The sequence below is a fragment of the Lytechinus variegatus genome, chromosome 3 (assembly GCF_018143015.1).
Source record: "Lytechinus variegatus isolate NC3 chromosome 3, Lvar_3.0, whole genome shotgun sequence".
NCBI classification, from domain to species: Eukaryota; Metazoa; Echinodermata; class Echinoidea; order Temnopleuroida; family Toxopneustidae; genus Lytechinus; species Lytechinus variegatus.
The window spans coordinates 25480028-25501763 of record NC_054742.1 but is presented as its reverse complement, the minus strand read 5'-3'; the positions used below and the strand labels follow the sequence as shown (position 1 = coordinate 25501763).

The following is a 21736-nucleotide window of genomic DNA, read 5'->3' as shown; positions in this document are numbered from 1 at the left end:
TCAAATCAAAAGAAGGCATCTCTAGTACCCTTATCAACTTGAATTGAATTGCTGTGATAAAAAAAATTGTTTTCAAAAGAAATTACGTGCTTGAAGATTTGAAATAAGAATAAAAAATTTGAAAGAATTACTCTTATCTTTATTACCGGTACTCTTATTTTGGAAGAAAACAAATTGTGTAATTTCGCACATAAGCGCTTCAGTTTGTTTAAGAAACTTCAGTGATATTAAAATTTTTAAATCAATTGTAAGGATTGAATTTTGCCTTATTTAATATAATTGTTTATTTCACACTTTGCTTTCCTACTTCTCTTCACTACCATTTCCATGCCTCTGTCACACACCTGTTTCTCTCATTCCTTAGTTTCTTCATCACATCATTCCATTGCCATTCCAACTCTATACAGCTTCACATGTTTCTATTGTCATTTTCTCATTTACATTCAGAACATTCTTCTTCATTAATATCATCCTATCTCATCCTCATTGGTTCACCTTTCACCCTTGGTTCTTCCACTTTTCTGGGTTCTTCCATTCTCTGTTTCTCTTGGTTGAATTTATCATGTGACATTATTTTTGAATATATTTGAATGTATTATTTGTGAAGGCAATGCCTAGTAAGGTCTGCACTGCAGACCAATAAATCGGAACACCACTGGACTTCATTTTGGTCAACATCTTTATTTCTGAGTTAAGTTCAATATGAGTTTGCTTTCTTTATTTTGTGAGGTAGACATGTTAGAAAACTCGGCCACATTACGCAATGGCACAAAACAAGACAGGAGATGGATGTGCACCGATAAAGAATAAAGTTTCATATTGTTCATACTTATGCATATAGCACGGCACAAATTTAATGCCTCCCCCTTTGAGCAGATATACTTTGCCAAAAATTACTTGCTGAAAAGCGAAAAAAAAATCATTTTGGGAGTCAGGAAGTGACAGTAATGTTTACCCGCTCTGAACAGGAGAGCCCACATTTTGCATCAATGCTATTAAAAAATAAAAAACTTTTCATACTCTTTACACCCTTGCATGTATAATTTGTAATTACCGACAAGAATATACAATGCCCACAGCAGCCGTGAAGGGGAAAAACGGAGTAGAAAAAAGGTGTTGGAAACAAAAGGGAAAGGCCATTTTGATATTTGCGGAAGCAAAATTTTGTATGAAGAGATCAACGTTTCGTTTAGGTTTTTTTTTCTTTTGACAAGAAAAGGGGGAAAAAATAAAGCTATACCTTTTTTCCCTTTTCTCCTTTCGCTTTTTCTTTTTCTCCTTTTCCTCTTGTTTCTAAAAAATTCTAAACATGAATTAAGCCGCCTATAAATTTCAAGAAAAGATAGACGTATCAGTGAATTGCATTATCAGTTTTTTTTTCTCTGAAAGCAGTAATTTCAGTTCATATATTCCGATTCATAACGGGGATTCGAACATGATGCAATCTTCTGCAAATCAAGAAGTGTGACAAGTGATAGTCTTTAAAAAAGGCTACAAAGACTATTGAAAGGGGGTTCAAATATTAACAAACGCTAAAATGAAAAAAACAAACAAATTTGTTGATTCGCAATAAGTTTTGAATTCAATTTATTTGGGAAAATGTACGTCTAATTACGAAAAAAAATGATGTTTTACTAAATGTTTGCAAATAAACATCGTAAATTTTTGTCATCAAGACTAAATTACAGTAAGTGTAAAACGTGTACACTGTATGTGCTGGATTTGGCCCTGCCCTGCCCATCTTCTGTGATCAAAATTAAGTCTAAAATCTCAAAATGGTCTTGGATCTGGAACTTTTCCGTGCAGACAAAGGTGGGAATCCTGAGAAGATCAAGGAAAGCCAGGCAAAACGATTTAAAGATGCGACACTGGTCGATAAAGTTGTGGAAGCTGACACAGAATGGCGAAAATGTGAGTAACTGCCACCGACAACTTCTGATGCCGTTTCCATTACCGGCACGTACAATTTCTTATGTGTGTATGTAAACTGGTAATAACACGTGTCCTTGATATGTGTATTAGAATATCACATGAGCCAAATCTCCAGCTTTAGTACGTTGGTTGTGTACAGGTGTTGTATGATGAGGACCAAAAGCTACTCGCTTTGTTTTCAAACATCAAAAACTAGTAATGAGTCATGACAATTTTAATATTTGAACAGATTGACTAGTTACTCTGGATCTAGACCAAAAGCTTCAGTCTCTGTATTTTGGTTGTTCCGCTGAACTGCGTTGGCTCACTCACCAATACATAGACTGAAAAGCTTGGAGGCCCGTACGTACAGACAACGTATTTTAGCAGTAACGTTAGATCGAACAGCGGGAACCCGATTTTCCGATCGTTTTTTTGTACATAAAATGTCATATTATGAAAAAGAAATCACATCCATATTTACGAAAAAATGTTTAAAATTCAGAAATATCGTACCTTAGACCTCAGTTACCGCTAATTCTTTTGAAATGATGATCGAAACATCGTCATCTTCGATCCTTTCGTTGGTCAAGGTAAGTTGCCATCTTGGATGACGTCATCATCATTACAGACGTATTTACCAGTCGCTACCTATCGCGATTTGTGCCGCTGCTTTGCGCTGCGCTTGGACATATTGATGTGCGTGCGTTCGGAACTTGTCGCTCGCATTGATTGGCCAAGATATCGAAAATTTAATCGGAAAGCCTTGATAAAAGCACAACTCGTTGACGGTTGCCATATTTTCCTCTCCGGCAGAAAGTCAAAAAATAAGGAATAACCCGGGGAATAACTCATCGGTAACGTATATTTTCAAAATATTATAAAATGTTTATAATATCAATAGAAAGATTAGAGTCTAACGAAAATAGTGGACCTTCGTCCAAGATAATATAATGTCATTTAGAATCTAAAAGAAGTAACAAATCTGGACAAAACCCGTCCGCCGAATTGTCGGACCAGATTACACATGAAGGCTCGTACTGACACATTGCCGTCGGTAAATGGGGATTGTAGTAAAATGTCAGAAATTGTTGAATAAATCCCCAGAAACGACGGTTATTCCTGTCTACTCTGGATCTAGACACTTGTTCACTGCAACCAGCTGCCTGTGTGGGGCCGGGAATCTACAGGTAAACTCACTAGCCAGGCGGCTTCTAGAGAGTAAAAATCATTTACTAACGTAAGGTTACTCTCATAATTCGAAGCCAGGTCTTCCCTCTCATTGACCCACACGACGGAAACCAAAACCTGAAACTTTCACCCCCGAGAATTCTACTTTCCTTCTAAAAGATCTAGCCCTTTAATTCCTAAATCATGTACATGAGATAGAACTTCATTTCCGACATTTCTACGCTCTCGTTGTTATTTTTCAACAAGAATTCATAAAAAATGGACAGTTGTTATTTGTGCCAAGATAGATCTGACTAGTGCAATGTATGCTGTGCGCTTGCAGTTCTCTGGGCAGAAACTTAGGTTCCTTCTGAGTAAAGCAAGGACAGAGTTTGCATTCCTCACAGCTTTGTTAATCTGGGGTGACCACTTCAGATTGTCGGCTAGTGTTACTCCAAGATATGAATGTTGAGATACATGTTTAAGTATACAGTCATTTATGGTGTAAAAGTATGAGGTTTTGGCATTTATACTCATAACTCATTTTATATACTCTACTATGCATGATATGTGTCACTCACACATATGGCAAGGTTAGTAATACTATACTAACCTAGCGCTACAAATGTGTTAACGCTACGGATTTTAGAGTTGTCGGTTAACATCGCTTCATAACTCGAATAATGTTAGCCGAAACTCATTCCGCTACTCACCAGGGTTTTTTCTGGTGAAAAGCGTTATTCAATTTTACAGATATTTTTTTATGTAAAAAGCATATATAAAAAAAGAGCAAAATTGCTAACCTCGGCCTGGAAAATTGCTTCCATGTCTCTTCCATGGAAATAAATGGAAGGGCGTTGGTGGCGCTAATACAATTCAATGGTTGTAAAAGTATGAGGTTTTGGCATTTATACTCATAACTCATACTCTACTATGCATGATATGTGTCACTCACACATATTGCAAGGTTAGTAATATTACTATACTACCCTCGCGCTACAAACATGTTTACGCTACGGATTTTAGAGTTGTCGGTTAACATTGCTTTAAAACGCGAGTAATGTTAGCCGAAACTGATTCCGCTACTCACCAGGGCTTTTTCTGGTGAAAAGCATTATTCAATTTTACAGATATTTTTTTATGTAAAAAGCATATAAAAAAAGAGCAAAATCGCTAACCTTGGCCTGGAAAATTGCTTCCATGGAAATAAATGGAAGGGCGTTGGTGGTGCTAATACAATTCACAACCATAATTCAGCTTGTCGATATTTTTTAAACTAGATTCTTGATTCATTGTATGTGCAATTGCAATGATTGTTTGATGAAATAGAGACACCAATAAATGCAATAACTTAAAAAACATACTTTATATATTTTTTTTGCTGACGATAATACTATTTGGAAATTATTCAAAGCGATGACAAAATAAACAAAAAATATAGAAAATTCTATGTACCTTGAACGAAGCCCCGCAATTGCTACAGTTCGTTTGTCAATTAACGCTCACCAAAGTCTTAACAGTAAAAAAATTGGACACTTTGCCAACTTCACATAACGCTTTGCATCAATATACGTGTGAAATTGTTTTCGTGCCTAGTCTTTCCCTTGTAGTGTTTTTGATATGAAGATAAATCGCACTGAGTTTTTCAATCAGGCTCTTGTCTGACTAGATTTTTTTTTGTTGGATTTTGAAGGGGGCCCTAAAGTTTAGCCTATAAAGCTACTCACTCAGTTTCTCATGCAAAGAAATTGTATTTTGTGTGCCTCAGGCTCAATTTCTAAAATATGTTCATATTGTAGGAAGTAAATATAACTCAAAAAACTGAAAAAAGAGTTTAGACTCTTTAGGGAAGGAACTGTTCTTCACACAGCAGCCACAGTTCCTGTAGAAAGTGTGCATTTTGCCATTGAAATAGCATTTGCAACGAGTTGTGCGTAGCTGTAGGACCTGCATAGCTTTAGGACCCCCTACCAGACCAGATTCATCATTGAAATTAAGCTCAGAATCCATCCTATCTAATGCAACCTGTCTGTCTAATGCAAGTTAGGTAGACAGGCTTGATGCTGATTTTTTTTTCATTAAAAACAATCTTTGATTCATGAATTTTTGTGATGGGTCATGTCCAGCAATAAACTCTACAAATACAATATGCATACTTTATGTATTTTGTTATTTTGTATGAATTTTACAATAATTATGTTTTATTCAGGAATCCTTTAATTTGATTCTTGGTGTATTTTGTCTTGTTTTGTAGGGATGCAAAAATAAATTATGAATTTGAATATTTGAAAATGCAAAACTAGCAGTAAAATTGCACCACCAGTCTTCAACCACCTTATTTCTGTTGAGCCTGTGCAACATATAACACACTGTAAAATGTAATCTTTTATGAATAATAATTGTAACAAGAAAAAAAGATATATTGTGAGGCCTCAAATTGATGGTAAGTCAAAAGTGAAGAGCAGTGGGAGTACAAACTTTTTTAAAATTAGAATGGGAAAAAAAACAAGCATGTAACCTCTAGATCAAGAGAAATGAAACGAATAGTCCAAACATTGCTAACTTATTTCAGCACATAGTTTAGGGGTTACTAAACTGTGATAACAAGGTTTTATCATCATCTTGTACATTGGATGAGTGGCATGCACTTACAGTTCTTTCAGCACAATAAACAATTCTTTCAGCCTACAGCACATAATTCAAAATTGTATTTTCATATAAAAGTACAAGTAGGATCTATTTTCCTGGCCACTCAACTATATTGGTGTACACAGCTTTAAAAAAAAGGCAGTTATTGTAGAATCTTTTTTGAAGGAATATGAAAGGGACAGGGTGGAAATGGTGCAATAATTTTACTCTTTCTATCCTCCATTTTCTTTGTTATACCACAGTACGCTATCAAGCAGACAATCTGAACAAGTTGAAAAACCTGTGCAGCAAAATGATTGGAGAAAAAATGAAGGTAAGGAGGAGAGAAATAATGTTTCATCAAAATAAGTTTCCTCATTCCCATCTTATATTTAGCAGTTGTATTTTTACTAATATCTCTTTCTAGAATTATCACCAATTAGCCAGAGTCAGTAGGATGATTCAAAGTTATGAAGTTTTAAAGATAGTTGAAAAAAAAATAGATAAGGGTAGTGCACACTGGTTTACTTCCAATTGTCTAATGCCAATTCGTCCAATTGCCAACTCTTCTACTATCAGTTCGTCCACTCACCACATGGATTACTTTCATTTAGTCTAATGCCATTCCGTCTAATTACCAGTTGGTCCAATGGCCATTTAGTCCATATACCATTTGGTCTAATTGGACTAAGTGTTAAATTGTGCAAAATGGATGAAAATGAAATGGATATTAGACCATCTGGTTATGAGACGAAATGATCATAAATGAAATGATGATTGGACCAAATGGTTGTTAGACGATATGTTGATGGACGGAATGGCATTAGACTAAATGAATGTAGACCATTTGGTGAGTGGAAATGTACACTTAAATCTTCTTTCTTGTTTGCTTTCATGTTTTATTCTTTATTCTTTTTTCTCTCATTACTTAAAAAGTCATTGTTGCAGGATGCTCTCATTGTTGTTAGCTGCATGACATAAATGGAAAATATCTACAAGTTTTCTTTGGAGAAAGGAAAATAAGAAAATAATCCTTGAATAATCTGAAGTAGATATTGATGCTGCTTAAAAAAAGATTACGCTTATTGTATTGGCTGTCACTTTTTTTAAAGAACAAGTGTAGCTTCTGAACAATATATGTCAAGAATATTTAGTGTGATATTTGAAAATATTTAACATCATCAATATGTGTAAACTTTTACAGAAAAAGGAGCCAGTGGGAGATGAGAGTCAACCAGTACCTGAGGCAATTTCTGCCCAACTAGATGACCTCACTCGGGAGATATTAGAATCACATGTTAGTATTCAAAGTAGATTTTAAGCTAGGGATCTGAGAAAATGATATGAAAGCTCATTGAATTTGATTCAGGTACATATCTTACCATGTGAATTGTATTTTTCACTTGACATTTTTTCAATTATGCACTTTTGACATATGACTGGCATTGTGTCTGCCATATTATCATGTTAATGAATTTTATTTGAACAATATGAATTGGAAGCATTATCCCTTCAAGAAAAATCATTAAAGGTTTGATATGTATTTCAGATTTCAAAAGCAATGTTACAATATAATCTCATGAAAATTAACAAAAGTCCTTCAAAGTCTCTGTGCAGAATGTAGACTTGGCAGAATATCATTTTTATATTGAATTTATCAGTTGGTTAAAATGTTCATGTACATATACAAATTTATCAGAGTACATTTTTTGAGAAGTAAACTTTAAATCTGTTACTGTAGCACATTTGAAGAAAGCTAAGATGATGATGATGATGTTGTCATATCTTACATGTATGTCAACTTACAGAGAAATGTGATGCTTAGAGGAAGTCTGTGTCAATAATCTGTATGTTAATTTATTTTTCTTTGAATCAGTCACTTTCTGTAGCACAGCTGAAGAAGGTTAGACAGCTTGTTGATGATGGTATTGTCAAGAATGACAATGAGAGGAGCGAATGTGAAGCTAAGAGGAAAGCCAGTCTGTGGGACATCGGCAATATGCTTCATGAATCTGTGCGTGTCAGCAATGATGAGGTATTCATCGTTTTCTCTCACTTATTGATGCCTCTGCATGTTTCAGATATGTTTTTTTTAACAGTCACACCACACCAGTGCTCTGTTTCATAATTCTTGTTATTAACAAAAGCATAATTTCTGTGGCATATTTACACTCAACCTTTGAATTGATAAAAAGTCTCATAAGAGTCTTAAAACTAGGTTGTAATCTGTCATTATTTAAAGAATTGTAAAACAAATCTGTTTGAACATTAAAGATATTACCTGATATACTTTGAAATGTTGTTCATAGTTCATGCTTACTTAGTAAATGATAAAAAAATTCCAGTGGGGTGAGAAAATGATAAGGGCAAAAGCCAGCCAAATGAATCAAATGGGGAAAGTGAATTAACATAATATATCAGCAATGAATTAATAGTGAGACTTATTTTTAATTGCCCATCATAACCATTGTACTTTTTTATGTCAATAGTAATACATGCAATTATTGCATGGATATTAGGGCTGTTATCAATAACGTCTTTATCACTAATCCTGTCGATAATCGCTTGTTTATTACTACTTAGCGATATCGATGACCTTCCTCACATTGTTGATAATACCGCTATTATGCAGGGACACTGATTTTCTGCGATTTCATAGAATTCACGGAAACAGCCCTTTGAAAGTGGCTTTTTAAACAGAAAATCACGGAAAACATATTTTTCCTCAAACTGCGCAGAACAGCAACAGAAATTACTCCAAAATCTCAACAAAATATGATTACAAAATACCAGCCACAAAACACAATCTTACCCCTCTTTGCTATTAATATAGCGAAGTGGGGGTGAGATTGTGACAATCCAACATCGTCACTGCATTCGACTCCATTCAATCGAATCGAAAACATCACAAGCGCAAGCTCAATTTGAGCAAAGTACCAACTAACGAAGAAGGCAGCTAGCACACAGCCTAGCTGTGTGTTGCTGCCCTCTACATTCGAAGATGTACAGCACGATATCAAAATGGCAGATAGGCAAAAGACATTGACTGCTTAGAACGATTTCCAAAAAGCCCCAAATATTATTGATAAAACTTCATCCAACCCTAAAATAATGCTAATCGTGTGAAAGGTGAAGATGTATTTATGCTAAATATGTTTGTTAAAAGATGTTATGTAGTCCTTTACATCAGATGATTGCAGATTTTAAAGCGTTCTTGGTACAGTGCCAGATACAAATTTTGACCAACGCGAGTATGTGACATCGCAATAATTTTCTCAACGATAACAGCCCTAATGGATACAAGATATATGTTGCACTATATACACACACATCATTACAAATATCATTTGTCTAGTATTCATCAGATACTGTATACGTAGATAAATGTTTATTAGAATGATAAGGAATTTCCATGTTATTGTTTGTTTCAGGATGAGAATACTATTGAGAGGACGTTTGGCGACTGTTCACTTCGCAAGCAATACTCCCATGTTGATCTTATTCACATGATTGATGGCATAGAAGCAGAGAGGGGGACAGTGGTTGCTGGTAACAGGGGGTACTTCCTCAAGGTAAAAACAATATCTTTTCTGTAAATTATCGATGATAATGATAGTGTGCTGTGTTTGTATAGTGCTTACCGTAAGTAACGGTGTATTAACCGCACCTTTTTCTCGGCGGGATAGAAGCAAAAGTCGGGGGTGCGGTTTATACACGGTGACGGGTCTGAGCCGGCCCGCCGTAACCCTTCCCGTACATGTACGATGTCTGCCAGTTCACAACACATCGAGTGGCCGGGCGTAGCCGCCCAGGCAATGTCGTTTAGAGGGGTATGAGCCGCGGGTAATGGGAAGCGATTATTACGATCTTAATTAAATGTTGTCCATAACAAACGCACCCACCTTCATGACACTAATTTTGACTTTATTCTCGATTCAAAGTAGTGAAGTTCCCTGGCTAATTTAAAAGAGACACCAAGCATACTCGGTAATATTTTGTCACCAATGAGCGAGAGTTGAGTGAGCTTAGAGATTGCGTTGTAATGTGGTTGTAGTGCGACTTAAGCTGGCGCTATTCAAAGTCCCGTTTCGCGCCAGCTTTTTTTTCCTTCCTGTTTGCTTTTCATAAGATACCATATAAACCACGCACGAGGGAGACGGCATGAAGCCGTAAAAAACAACTGGAAAAAATGTCAATTTCTTTGTTTCTTGAACCTTCCTGTATTCCCATATCCAAAATTCATGCTAAGACATTAAATTTCTGAAAATGGTAGTGAGGTTGTGATGCAAGAAATGTGAATGTTTCTTCCTCCTACGCTGGGAAAGACACATCATAATTTGATGTACTGGCATGACTGGTACTGTATCGTAGTTTGCAATGTAATAGCAGTGCTGTGTGTGTGCGTGTACACTGTGACTGTGAGGTGAGTGAGTGTGTAAGTTGCCAATATTGTCGGGATTGTTCTTTCTTTCTAACATTTGTAGATGAATTGATAAAGAACAGCAGATTTCCGCATACCGGTAATCTCTTTGGATACTTTGAAATCTTAAAATCTTAGATTTTGTTTCTTCGTACCTCAAATATGCATGTAAATGTAAGATTTTTTTTTTTTTTTTTAGTCCAAAGTTGGGGGTGCGGTTAATACACGGGTGCGGTTAATACACCGTTACTTACGGTAATACAAAGCGGTGGCAATATAATGAATTGTTACACTCTGTTTTATTCAGTTACATTGTGTTTATGACCCCTTGAAATTTCTTGGACAGAGTTTTTGATAATTATTCTAAAAAGGCTCGTTTGGACATCTGGTGACAATGCTCAGTGCACATTGTTTTATTTCCAAAATCACTTGGCATTGCAGAAGTCTTTGTGGGCAAATGGAATAACTACAGATAATATGTTTCAGCAACCAGCCAAAATGCCCATCTTAAGGAAATGATTTAGCTCTGTGCCCAGAATTAATATCCAATGTCTAATTACATGTAGTCAATCATCTGAATTTCAGCCATATCTGGCATCGGAACAAGTGTGTTTTGACCGCCATCATGACGTCATCATTCAAAGTCTCAGTCTTACCGTCTTTGGGGAAGACAAAGTCTGATTGAGAGTAAAAACAAAGTTTTGTAGATTGAAGCCAAAATACAGCTATTCCTTATTGCTAGATATGGTCAAAACTCAGGTGATCAATCAAATGAATATTGGGGAGTAAATCTGGGCAAAGGCAGAGGTAAAAATAGCTTGATATATACATATTATTGGTAAAAAAATTTGATATTTGTGATGGTAACAAAAGTCTTGCTACCAAGTTTTTATTGCATTACATGCATGATGTTATCTTAACTCAAGTGGGCGATGCCACTTTCAAGAGAGACAAAGATTGGTTCTTTTTTATATTTCAGCCATCCCTGGATCAATTTTGCTGAAATAAACTGCAAATGTATCTTAAGTGATTTAAGATCGTATTTTGAACTTGATTTCATTCCAGCTGACAAAGTAGTTAAAGTACCATCTCTCGTAGTGCAAGACTTCCTCTTTAAATGAAGTTCACATGATCAGAACCAAATATTCCCTCTCCAAGTTGTCTTGTAGACCCTCATGCCTTTCAAAATTTAAAGTCCATACCTGTTATGCACTATTGAAAGTTATTGGTCCAGCAATTTATATTCTGTTCACCCATCAGGTTTTCTTTTTATTCTGTTGTGTTCACCATTATGTTGCAGGGAGCAGCTGTGTTCTTGTCATTAGCTGTTCAACAACACGCACTTCGTATCCTAACTTCCAGAGGATATACTCCCCTCTATACACCATACTTCATGCGCAAAGAAGTCATGCAAGAGGTTGCCCAACTTAGCCAATTTGATGATGAATTGTATAAGGTACTTATACCTCAGCTAAATCTGTCAGGCTTATTGAAAAATTGTATTTCACCTAAGTATTGCATTTTCTGAAACTATTTTTAAAAAACAACATCCGTTAAAGGGGAAGTTCAAGCTGGAGAAAAGATTGTTGTAAAAATAACAGAGCAAAATAATGAATAATATTGGTGAAGGTTTGAGGGAAATCCATGAAAGATTAAGAAAGTTATTAGAATAAAAAATTGTGTATATATGACGTCATAAACGAGCAGCTGCCCCATATGTTATGTAATATAAAATGCATAAGTTCCCATTTTTTGTCTCACCTGCATTGCAGAGTGAGACTATAGGCGCCGCTTTTGCGACTGCGGCGGCATCAACATCAAATCTTAACCTAAGGTTAAGTTTTGAAATGACATCATAACTTAAAAAGTATATGGACCTAGTTCATGAAACTTGGCCATAAGGTTAATCAAGTATTACTGAACATCCTATTAGAGTTTCATGTCACGTGACCAAGGTCAAAGGTCATTTTGGGTCAATGAACTTAGAACATGTTGGGGGAATCAACATCAAAATCTTAACTTGAGGTTAAGTTTTTTAAATGTCATCATAACTTAGAGAATATATGGACCTAGTTCATTAAACTTGGACATAAGGTTAATCAAGTATCACCAAACATCCTGCATGAGTTTCACATCACATGATGAAGGTCAAAGGTCATTTAGGGTCAATGAACTTTGGTCAATTTGTTGAATTTCAAACAAAACTTTAAAAGTTTTTGGATCTGATTCATGAAACTTGCACATAATAGTAATCAAATATCACTGAACATCCTGTGCAAGTTTCAGGTCACACAATCAAGGTCAAAGGTCATTTAGGGTCAATGAACTTTGGCCGAATTGGTTGTATTTGTTGAATTACCATCATAACTTTAAAAGTATGTTGGTCTAGTTCATAAAACTTGGACTGAAAATCCTGTGTGCATTTTAGGTCATATGATTAAGGTCAAAGGTCAATGAACTTTGGCAATAACAGGGGTATCTGTTGAATTACCATCATAACTTTGCAAGTTTATTGATCTGACTTTTGAAACTTGGACTTAAGAGTAACCAAGTATCACTGAACATCTTGTGGGAGTTATAGTAGTTTTCAAAGTCAGCACTGCTGCTATGTTGAATCATGTGATGCAGGTGAGACGGCCAGATGCATTCCACTTGTTATGGTTAGTGATGACTTATTTTTGTTTGTGTTTAAGAAATGGGTGTGAAATAATTTGTCTATTGATTTACTGAAGGTACAGTGAAAACCATTTTCAATTTTCCGAGAAAATTACATTTCATTCATTTTTTTTACCACAGGAGATGTAGGAAAGCTGCTCGCATATGACGTCACAAATCAATAATCAAAATTCTAATTACTGTTTATTCTTTGATGTATTTGTCTCAAACCTTTGTCAATATTTTTTATTATTATTGTCTGCTATTTTACAATAAACTTTTTGTCAGGGTGAACTTCCTTGTTAATGAGGAGATATGGCCAAGTTGAGAAATGTTAAATGGTATGTAACACCTGAAATATCATTGAATTAACATAGTAATGGATGATTACAAAAAATCTGTCACTTACCCACCCCCTCCCCATAAAAAATGAGAATTAAATGAAAACATATGTAATGAAGCATACAGCCACAAATGATGAAGTATCACTCATTAATGTTGTTAAATACAACCTACCATAACACTTCTAGGAAATTTATTTTTAGGTGTATTCAATAAAACTTTGTTCAATTAGCATCTTTTTCATTAGAATTCATTTATTTTATTCCTGAATTACAGGTGTTGGGAAAGGGCAGTGAGAAGGCAGAGGAGAACACAATTGAAGAGAAATATTTAATAGCCACTTCAGAGCAGCCTATTGCAGCATTCCATAGAAATGAATGGATGTCACCGTCAGACCTTCCTAAGAAGTATGCAGGGTTTTCAACTTGTTTCAGGCAGGAGGTCGGGTCACATGGCCGAGACACAAGAGGCATCTTTAGAGTTCATCAGTTTGAAAAGGTTTGTGATCATTTGTTGTTTATCCTTATGTTTATTATGTTAGTGTTGGCAATCTCAAGCTCGCAAATAGGCGGCAAACATGATGAAGCATCTCATTAAAATTAACTTTTACAGCTAAGATCAGTACAAATCATTTGAGCCTTATATATTTTGATGAACAATAATGCCTACTCTCTTGAATTCTTGAATAAATTAAAGCATTGGTATTCTGAACGATGAGAATTTAATGCATTTCTCTCCAATTTCACGTTCGTCATTCAGAATTTCTCATGTAAATTTGAGATGATTTAGCAGCACAGAGCAGAGGCGTGACGTCATGAGCTATTGATAACACAATTGGTATCATTCTTCTGAACCCAGCTCAGTGTTGGAGCTCAGTTCGGCGGCCTTTTTACGCTATCAACACCAAAAGCGAACTTGAAATTACCCAATCTACAAGACATGTTATTTCCAGCTATAGCATAACATCAGCTAGTTAACATAAAAATTCTAAAGTCAGAATTGCGTGTTTGGTTGTTTGCGTACTGTAATAGTAACTTGGATAGAATTATTTATCTAAAATGCAGTAAGGTTTTTGAAATTTATTCAACTACTTCAAACAAAAGAGAAGAAATTAAAACAAACCTCTTCCACTATTACCTACTTGTTTACATCTTTTTCATTATTATGCATAAAGTTATGTTTTGTACCTTTATTTTTGAAGAAAAGTTAAAATAGATATCATATAATGTAATGATCAATTTCAGGTACATTTCCATTCATTCATTTGTTCATATCATCTTGATTTCTTGATACAGATTGAACAGTTCTGCTTTGCCTCACCGAAAGATAACATCTCTTGGGAGCTGTTTGATGAGATGATGCGTAATGCAGAAGACTTCTGTCAATCTCTTGGTATTCCATACAGGATAGTAGGAATAGTTTCAGGTTAGTCTTAACTAGTTGGTGTAATTATAATAAACTTATTTACACCAAAAAATAACACAAAATTAGATGTGTTTTTATATTTAGAGCTACTCCTCAAATAGTTGCTTGAGGAGTAACCTCAAGCAACTATTTTGAATTCAGCTCAAAACAAAGGATTTGTCTGATATGATGTATTCAAAATATACATTTTTTTGTAAAAACAGTATTGTTGAATTCCTCGTTGATAACATTAAATACTGTTCAACTCTAATTTTACTTAATTTGTTGTCCAATCCTTCTGATCTTGTGGTAAATGTCACATAAATCAGTTACATTCTGATATTCTCTGTAACTTTATTTTCTTATTTTTGACGGTTAAATATGTTATTTGTTGTAGTTTAAAAAAATTGCCATTCAATTTTTATAGTGTGAATATTTAAAAATGCTGAATAACCAATTTTCATTTTTTGTGTCATATAATGTATTATCAAAGTTACAAATCAAATAGATGTGAATTTGAACATTATTTAATTGACAGGAGCCCTGAACAATGCGGCAGCGAAGAAACTTGATTTAGAGGCATGGTTTGCAGGATCAGGTGCATTCAGAGAGCTTGTATCATGTTCAAACTGTACTGATTACCAAGCTAGGAGGTTACTTGTACGATATGGACAGACAAAGAAAATGAACACCAGTGTGAGTTGGACAATTACATTCCTGTTTTCAACACATATAATACTCTGTGCAGTCTTGAGGAGTGTTAAAGTAGAAAAATTCTTTGATCCAATATGATACCTCTCTTTTAATTGCACGTTGTGGTTTTTAAGCAGACCTCTAGATGTTTAAACAAAATTAATATAAATTTCCCCTTTTCCTTATGTTGCAAAACTTGAGAGTATACTGTCCTTTGCACCTATGGGACCTTTTTCAGGAAAATTATTTTGACAAGCTAGAAAAAAAGATGGCATGGACCAATCAAATGACTCACTTTCCGTAGCTTATAACAGCTGCTTTTGAATTGTCATTGAAAGAAAGAAACAGGTCTTTGAGCCTTCAGGCAAATTGAAATAAAGTGCTGTTATGACTGCCAGTAACAGTGTGGAAAAGGGAACTTCTTTCTCATTTGTCATTCAAGCTAACCTCAAAACAAGAGGAATTTATTGATGTTAAACTACCTACATCTTTGAATATTATTTGGTTTTCCCAGGTTGAGTGATCTGTTGGTTTTTGCTAGATGATTGAATTAAGTATTTAATCTGTCTTCAATTTGTATTATTCACAGGCAGAGTATGTACACATGTTGAATGCTACTATGTGTGCTAGTACACGAGTGGTGTGTGCTATCTTAGAGAACAACCAAACTGAGTCTGGTATCGTGGTTCCAGAAGCTATCCGAGAATTCATGCCTCCAGGTTAGTGGTCAGAAGATACTTGTTTGATCCTATAAGACCTTGCTATTTTAATGTTTTGAAAAGAATGAAGGGTGGTTGGAGGAGAGGGAAGGGGGGGAGCAAATGATGTCACACACTCATTTTTCATTTTGTATTTTATAAATTAGAATTTCATATCATTGAGACATTGGTGAAACCCTATTCTATAAGGAAGTTAGTTGGCACTGTTTCAGAAATTCCACTATCTCTGAACATACTTAAATAGCTTAGAAATATTTCTTTTGCTATTTTCTTCCTAAAATATGTATAGTAATAATAATAATATAAATATTACTAAAAAAATTCACATGAACTATGTTTTTCTTCAGAGTTCAAAGAATTCATCAAGTTTACCAAACCATCACCAATCGATGAGCAACAAACTAAGAAAGAGAAGAAACAGAAAGAAGGAGGAAAGAAGAAGGGTAAATCACAGGAGAGTGGAGATGCAGCAGCAAAAACACAAGATGGTATTGCAAAAGGAATTGAAAAAATGGCCGTAGATAAATGATGTCTGCAGATGGATTGCTAATGGATCCAAACATTGTTAATCTATTCTCTTTGTGATGCAATGGGAATGTCAAGCTTAGGATGAATATGTTATCAGAACATATTTCTTGCAAACTCATCATTTTCTGCCTAAAATAGCCTTATATGAACTTTTCTTCTTTGTTGTAAAATTGTTTATTTTATGATTTTTTTTCAATGTATTATCATGTAAAGAATGTGTTGCATTAGATTGCTTTTTTTCTTTGCTATTTTCTCCTCTTTTATACACTCCAATGTTTCACTTCCCAGTTCCATCTTTCTTATGGGCTCTCTCATTTTCCCTCTATTCTCATTCATTACTGTAGATCAAATCTTGATTGGTAGACTTTCTCTTTATTTTATTTATGTTCAGTAATTCATAAACAAACCATTGCAGCAAAGACAAAGCCGTTGAATGTTTAAGTATGCTGACAGTTCACACATTCAAGTGGGCTGTAATGAATTTGGAGAACAAGAATTAGATGAAACACTTAAAGGGAAACTATTTTTCAGGTACTTCCTTGTCATTTTTAAAGGTATAAATATCAATTAGCAACATATTAAAAACCTGATTGAAGCTTGTAGAGTTACGAGAATGTACCCTATTGACCGGATACATAGACTATCATAGCCATTTTCTTGCAACATTCACATCAGAAAAATAAAACTGTCAAGACTTCTCCTCACTAGTTAAAACAGTTGAATTCAAATATCAGCTAGACAAATGTCCACACTGGAATGTGTGTCTCATGTATACTGTTAACTTATACTGTCCTAAGACATGCTGCACTCAAACACAACAGACTTTTTTTGTATATGACGGTACAGCTGTTAGAGTTCAGCTTGTTGATGAATAAATACTTATCAAATTAAAAAGGAATGTACTAATTTTATGCCTTTTTTGGGGGTGAGAGCTTAGTACTTGATAATACTCTTGATACACTTCTTGGTTTGGGTTACATTAGATTTTAGGCATGCATAAGGTTTAGACATAGCTAGCATTATAGTCTTTTCAATAAGATTTGTTGTGGAGGCTGCTTACATACAAAAGGAAAACAACTAGGTATGTTTATCCCTTCTTTTCTTGAATTTATCTGGAATTCATGGCCTGAAGTAGAGCTCTACTGCTCTGCAGTGGTCATCAGAAAGATTTCAGACCTTTATCACTGCAATTGACCTTCCATGTCTTATTTCTTTGTATTCATGTTATCTTTATTTCCTTCTTGATGACATCTATAAATTTGCAATCACTTTTAAAGAAAGTCAAATCATTCATTGAATCCATCTCTTTCTCCCATATCTCTCTTACTATATTCTACAGTGTTTTTTTTCTGAATAGGTTTTATAACTACATATTTCTTGACTTTTTCTTTTGTTTTCGTTCTTGGAAAGGGCGCTTATTATTTTTTTCAGCAAAATTGCTAGTCAATTCTTATGATTGTAGTTAGAATCTCTCCATGTTGCCATAGAAGGAAATACATCATAATATTGAGGAAACTTTGATGATGTTATATCTATTGTTAATGGCTTTGAGTCAAAGATATTTTTTGTAATTATAGCTGTCCTGTTTGACATGGCAAGAAGTTTATATATAATTGTAAGTAAGGAAATCATAGACAGGATGTATTGAAAGATGTATGGAAATTCATGGGCTTCTTTTGATGCTGAAGACAATTTTATAGCTTACAGTTACCATGCATGGTAATGATTCCCTGGAATCACTATATTTTTTGGGGGGGGCGGAGGGATAGTTGTCTTTAATTTTTTTCTCCTTGTGACTTGACTTAACAACATTGTAAATCAGATATAACTATCAAAATAACATCATCTTTAACTACCAATACCCTGTTTATAGTGCAGAGTCGGGCGGTACTTGGCCTCCCTATTTGGTGCGTTTACATTGCAAGCTTGTCTCAAGATACATTGGAACCTTTCAATATTTTGTTATAGTGGCACTCTACATGTAAACAAAAAAATTATTTGGTGGAGTGTCGGGGTCAAATTGCAGTGCCAGGTGGAGTTGCATTTGGGTCTGCACCCTTTTTGAGGGAAAAATGGCCAGCTGAGCACTAGCAAAAACAATGTCCAGAGCTTGGCCAAATATGCAGCTGCTTTTGAATCTGCATTTGGCCTTTTGAACATTAACAGCTGCCTATTTTCACTGTACATTTTAGCCATACTGTGCAATTAAGTAAATGTTCTCTAGAAATTATGTAATATAGTCCAGTTGCATGATGAAAGCAGGCTGATCACCCAGTGTGTAGAAAAGATTTTACATTACACATATCAATGTCAAGTTCAGTGTTGGTGTTAAGGTGATACAGCAGCAACAACACCTTACTTGAAATAAAGCTTGTGCCTGGATTGATATCATGTTGTGTGGCTATCAATGATGTAATTGGTATCATTTTTGTAATCCCACATCTGATGGAGATTAGGCAGAATATGGACCTATAAGAGATGTACACTCATTGAATAGTTAATGAATTCACTAGCATGTGACCGTCATTGTGCTTTAAGTAACATTGATATTGCACAAACTGTACGCGCAGAAGAGGATAAATCACTTAAATCCTGAAAAATTGATGTGGTTTTGGTTCTGGTTTACCTTTGGCAATCTTCGTTCCATGTGTTTTATTTGGAAAATGTATGCATATTTCAAAAAAGAGGCAAAAAAGTGATAGTCTATTGTTTCTCCTCCTAATATTCCAGAGATACATGGCTGTACAGAGTGTTTATCCCTTAATGTTATTGAGGTTATTATGTGCATGCAGAAGTGTGCGGATCAAATAATAACATATTTCATGTCACAAAATCATCTGCTTCTTAATTTTACTGCTTCAAATCTAAGCATGTTGATTGAAAAACATTTTCTAACACAGGGCATCAGCCAACAAAACCAAAACCTGGAGAGCTGTGCCTTTGTAAATGATAAGATACGCCATGGTAGTTGCTGTTGTCAAAACACCTGAATGTTCTCATTAAGATGCACGTAATCATTAGGCTGCGGATCCCGTTCGATCAAAGAAATTATAGCGTTATATGTCAATATCTAATACGTCCATGGGCTAACTAATTCAACCCTGAACACCAACACCTATAGTGTTCTTAAAATTGCCGTAGTCTGTGAGATTCAATTGTTTAAGTTTCTTTATAAAAAGGATAGTGGAAAGACACCTTTTCAAAGGGTTTTTAGAACAATTATACCATTGAGCTGTAGGCCTATATTTAGGAATGTAAAGAATAATATGTGTAAGTCTGAGGAAATTTTCATTTGGAAGGTTGTGATGCTTTGCCCAAGATTGTTTAGTCACTGATTCCAAACGATTACTTATATATTTTTGTCTGTATGTCCATGGGCCATGCAGATAGGGATGCCTTAGCAATATGAGCTAGCTATACCAGTAGACCCTATGACAATACTGTTAATTGTATATTCTCCTTCAAATATCAAAGACTCATTTTACAGGGATGAAATAGATTAAGTAACAATGGTAATGATAAATGTCCTTAGTTTGAATCAATGCAGTTTCTGTTGATGTCTACATGTACTTATTTTTTCAAAAACAAACGCGACATTCTTCTTAAACTTGTAACTATGATTGTCAATTTGAACTAAAAATCATTAGCATAGAATGTGAAAGTAGTATAGAAGAAAAGTCTTGCTTAATCTTTGATATGACTTTTGACCCTAGGTCAGATGCACTGGGTGAGATATGATTATCTGAGAAAGTCTGAAGTATACCCATGTTTGAAAAGAAAAATAAGATTTTTAATAAAATGTCAACATTGCTCCTGTAAACTATTTTTCAATAGTTAATTTCCAACATATGAAGAATTTCATGATATGTTATATTTCTGTTATGTCTGCCTATGTCTCTTTATGCGAGATGTATGTATTATATTAAATTAATCATCCTTCAATTTATTTGTTTCAGTTACTCTGTCAGGGAGAATATTTATTCTACTTCTGCCTACTGTAGATGGTTGCTTGAGGCATTATGTTATCAGGTTGTCTATCCATCCCTCTCCTATTTTCTTTCTCTTTCTGTAACAATTTGACCGATCAACTGGAAACTTAATTCATTTACCCCAGTCTGTAGGAGGGATAATGGTCAGGTCAAAGTTTGGGGTCATGAGGTCACAGGTCATAGAGGTCATTATATACCTGAAAATATCTTCTTTTTTGTGCAATAATTGAATAACTGTTCAAGGGGTCAACTTCAACTTGTTTCATGTATGCATATTAGAGGGACATGATCTGTATTAGATCTTGGGGTCATGAGGTCAAAGGTCAGAGACATTGAATTATCAATATATCTCAGTGGATATTATTCGTATGATTTTATTAGATATAATTCAACAGTAGCATAATGGGCCAAACATTGCATACAATTTAAACTTCCCAGAATTTTTTTAGCAAGCAAAACGAGCTAGCATAAAATGTGACCATTTTTTTTTTAATAAGAAAGGGTTATTTTGTGATAGAATTTGACAATATATTTTGTAAATTAAATAGTTTTTCAACTTTTTCCCTCTCCTTTTCTTTAATTTTCTCCTTTGAATTTCTTGGTCATGGAAGGGGGGGGGGCATTGCCCACATCTGTTTTGTATTTTTTTTTGTAGAAGTGAAATGAATATGAATTTGAAATTATAACTTATTCACAACATAACTAAAAAAACATTTTAGAAATAAAAAGATTATTGTACTGTGACCTCATTAGATTTGAGAGTCATAAGATCAAAGGTCACAGTGGTCATTATTTGAACATATCAGAAGTTAGGTGTGTAATAATAATTCTTGAGCAAGCAATGACTGAGGAATACATTTTGACTGTATGCAGTCGGGGAGAAGTCGTGGTTGGATAGACAGTTTTTGGGAGACGATAAAGTGAGGGGGGGGTGGCAGGGATGAGTTGTGTTTGATTTTTGTATGAATTATGAACTTCATAATTACAAATTTTATGGAGTATGTTCATACTATTTTGCAGAAGTCAAACCGACTTCTTGTAGTAGAAAGAATTAAATGTGAATCTATATCAGGGGCGGATCCAGCTTTCGCCAATATTTTCGACCGCTCAAAGTTGATATTTGTTTGTTTCTTTGAAGAAGTACTCCGAACAGTCACTTCTTGGTTTATTTCTTACATAACATAAATAAATATATCATATAAGCCCTATTCGAACAGTGCAAACGCAAAGCTCAAGCTAAGTTGAAATTGCCCTAATTCTGTTGAATGACACATCAA

At 34.8% G+C, this 21736-nt stretch overlaps 1 protein-coding gene across 1 annotated transcript; it reads left to right on the top strand.

Moving 5' to 3' along the window:
• Window positions 1-1676: 1676 nt before the first annotated feature.
• On the top strand, window positions 1677-20405 carry LOC121410604 (serine--tRNA ligase, cytoplasmic-like). The gene is made up of 11 exons (XM_041602803.1): window positions 1677-1911; window positions 5973-6043; window positions 6914-7006; window positions 7586-7744; window positions 9141-9281; window positions 11430-11585; window positions 13403-13624; window positions 14422-14551; window positions 15069-15226; window positions 15813-15942; window positions 16290-20405. The coding sequence occupies exons 1-11, from the start codon at window positions 1776-1778 to the stop codon at window positions 16469-16471; spliced, it is 1578 nt and encodes a 525-aa protein (XP_041458737.1). The 5' UTR covers window positions 1677-1775; the 3' UTR covers window positions 16472-20405.
• The last annotated feature ends 1331 nt before the right edge of the window (window positions 20406-21736 follow it).

Coding starts and splice junctions, on each gene's coding strand:
- LOC121410604 (XM_041602803.1), top strand. CDS start 1,776: ATGGTCTTGGATCTGGAACTTTTCCGTGCAGACAAAGGTGGGAATCCT. Junction 7,007..7,585: donor GGGAGATATTAGAATCACAT/GTTAGTATTCAA, acceptor TCTTTGAATCAG/TCACTTTCTGTAGCACAGCT. Junction 9,282..11,429: donor ACAGGGGGTACTTCCTCAAG/GTAAAAACAATA, acceptor ATTATGTTGCAG/GGAGCAGCTGTGTTCTTGTC.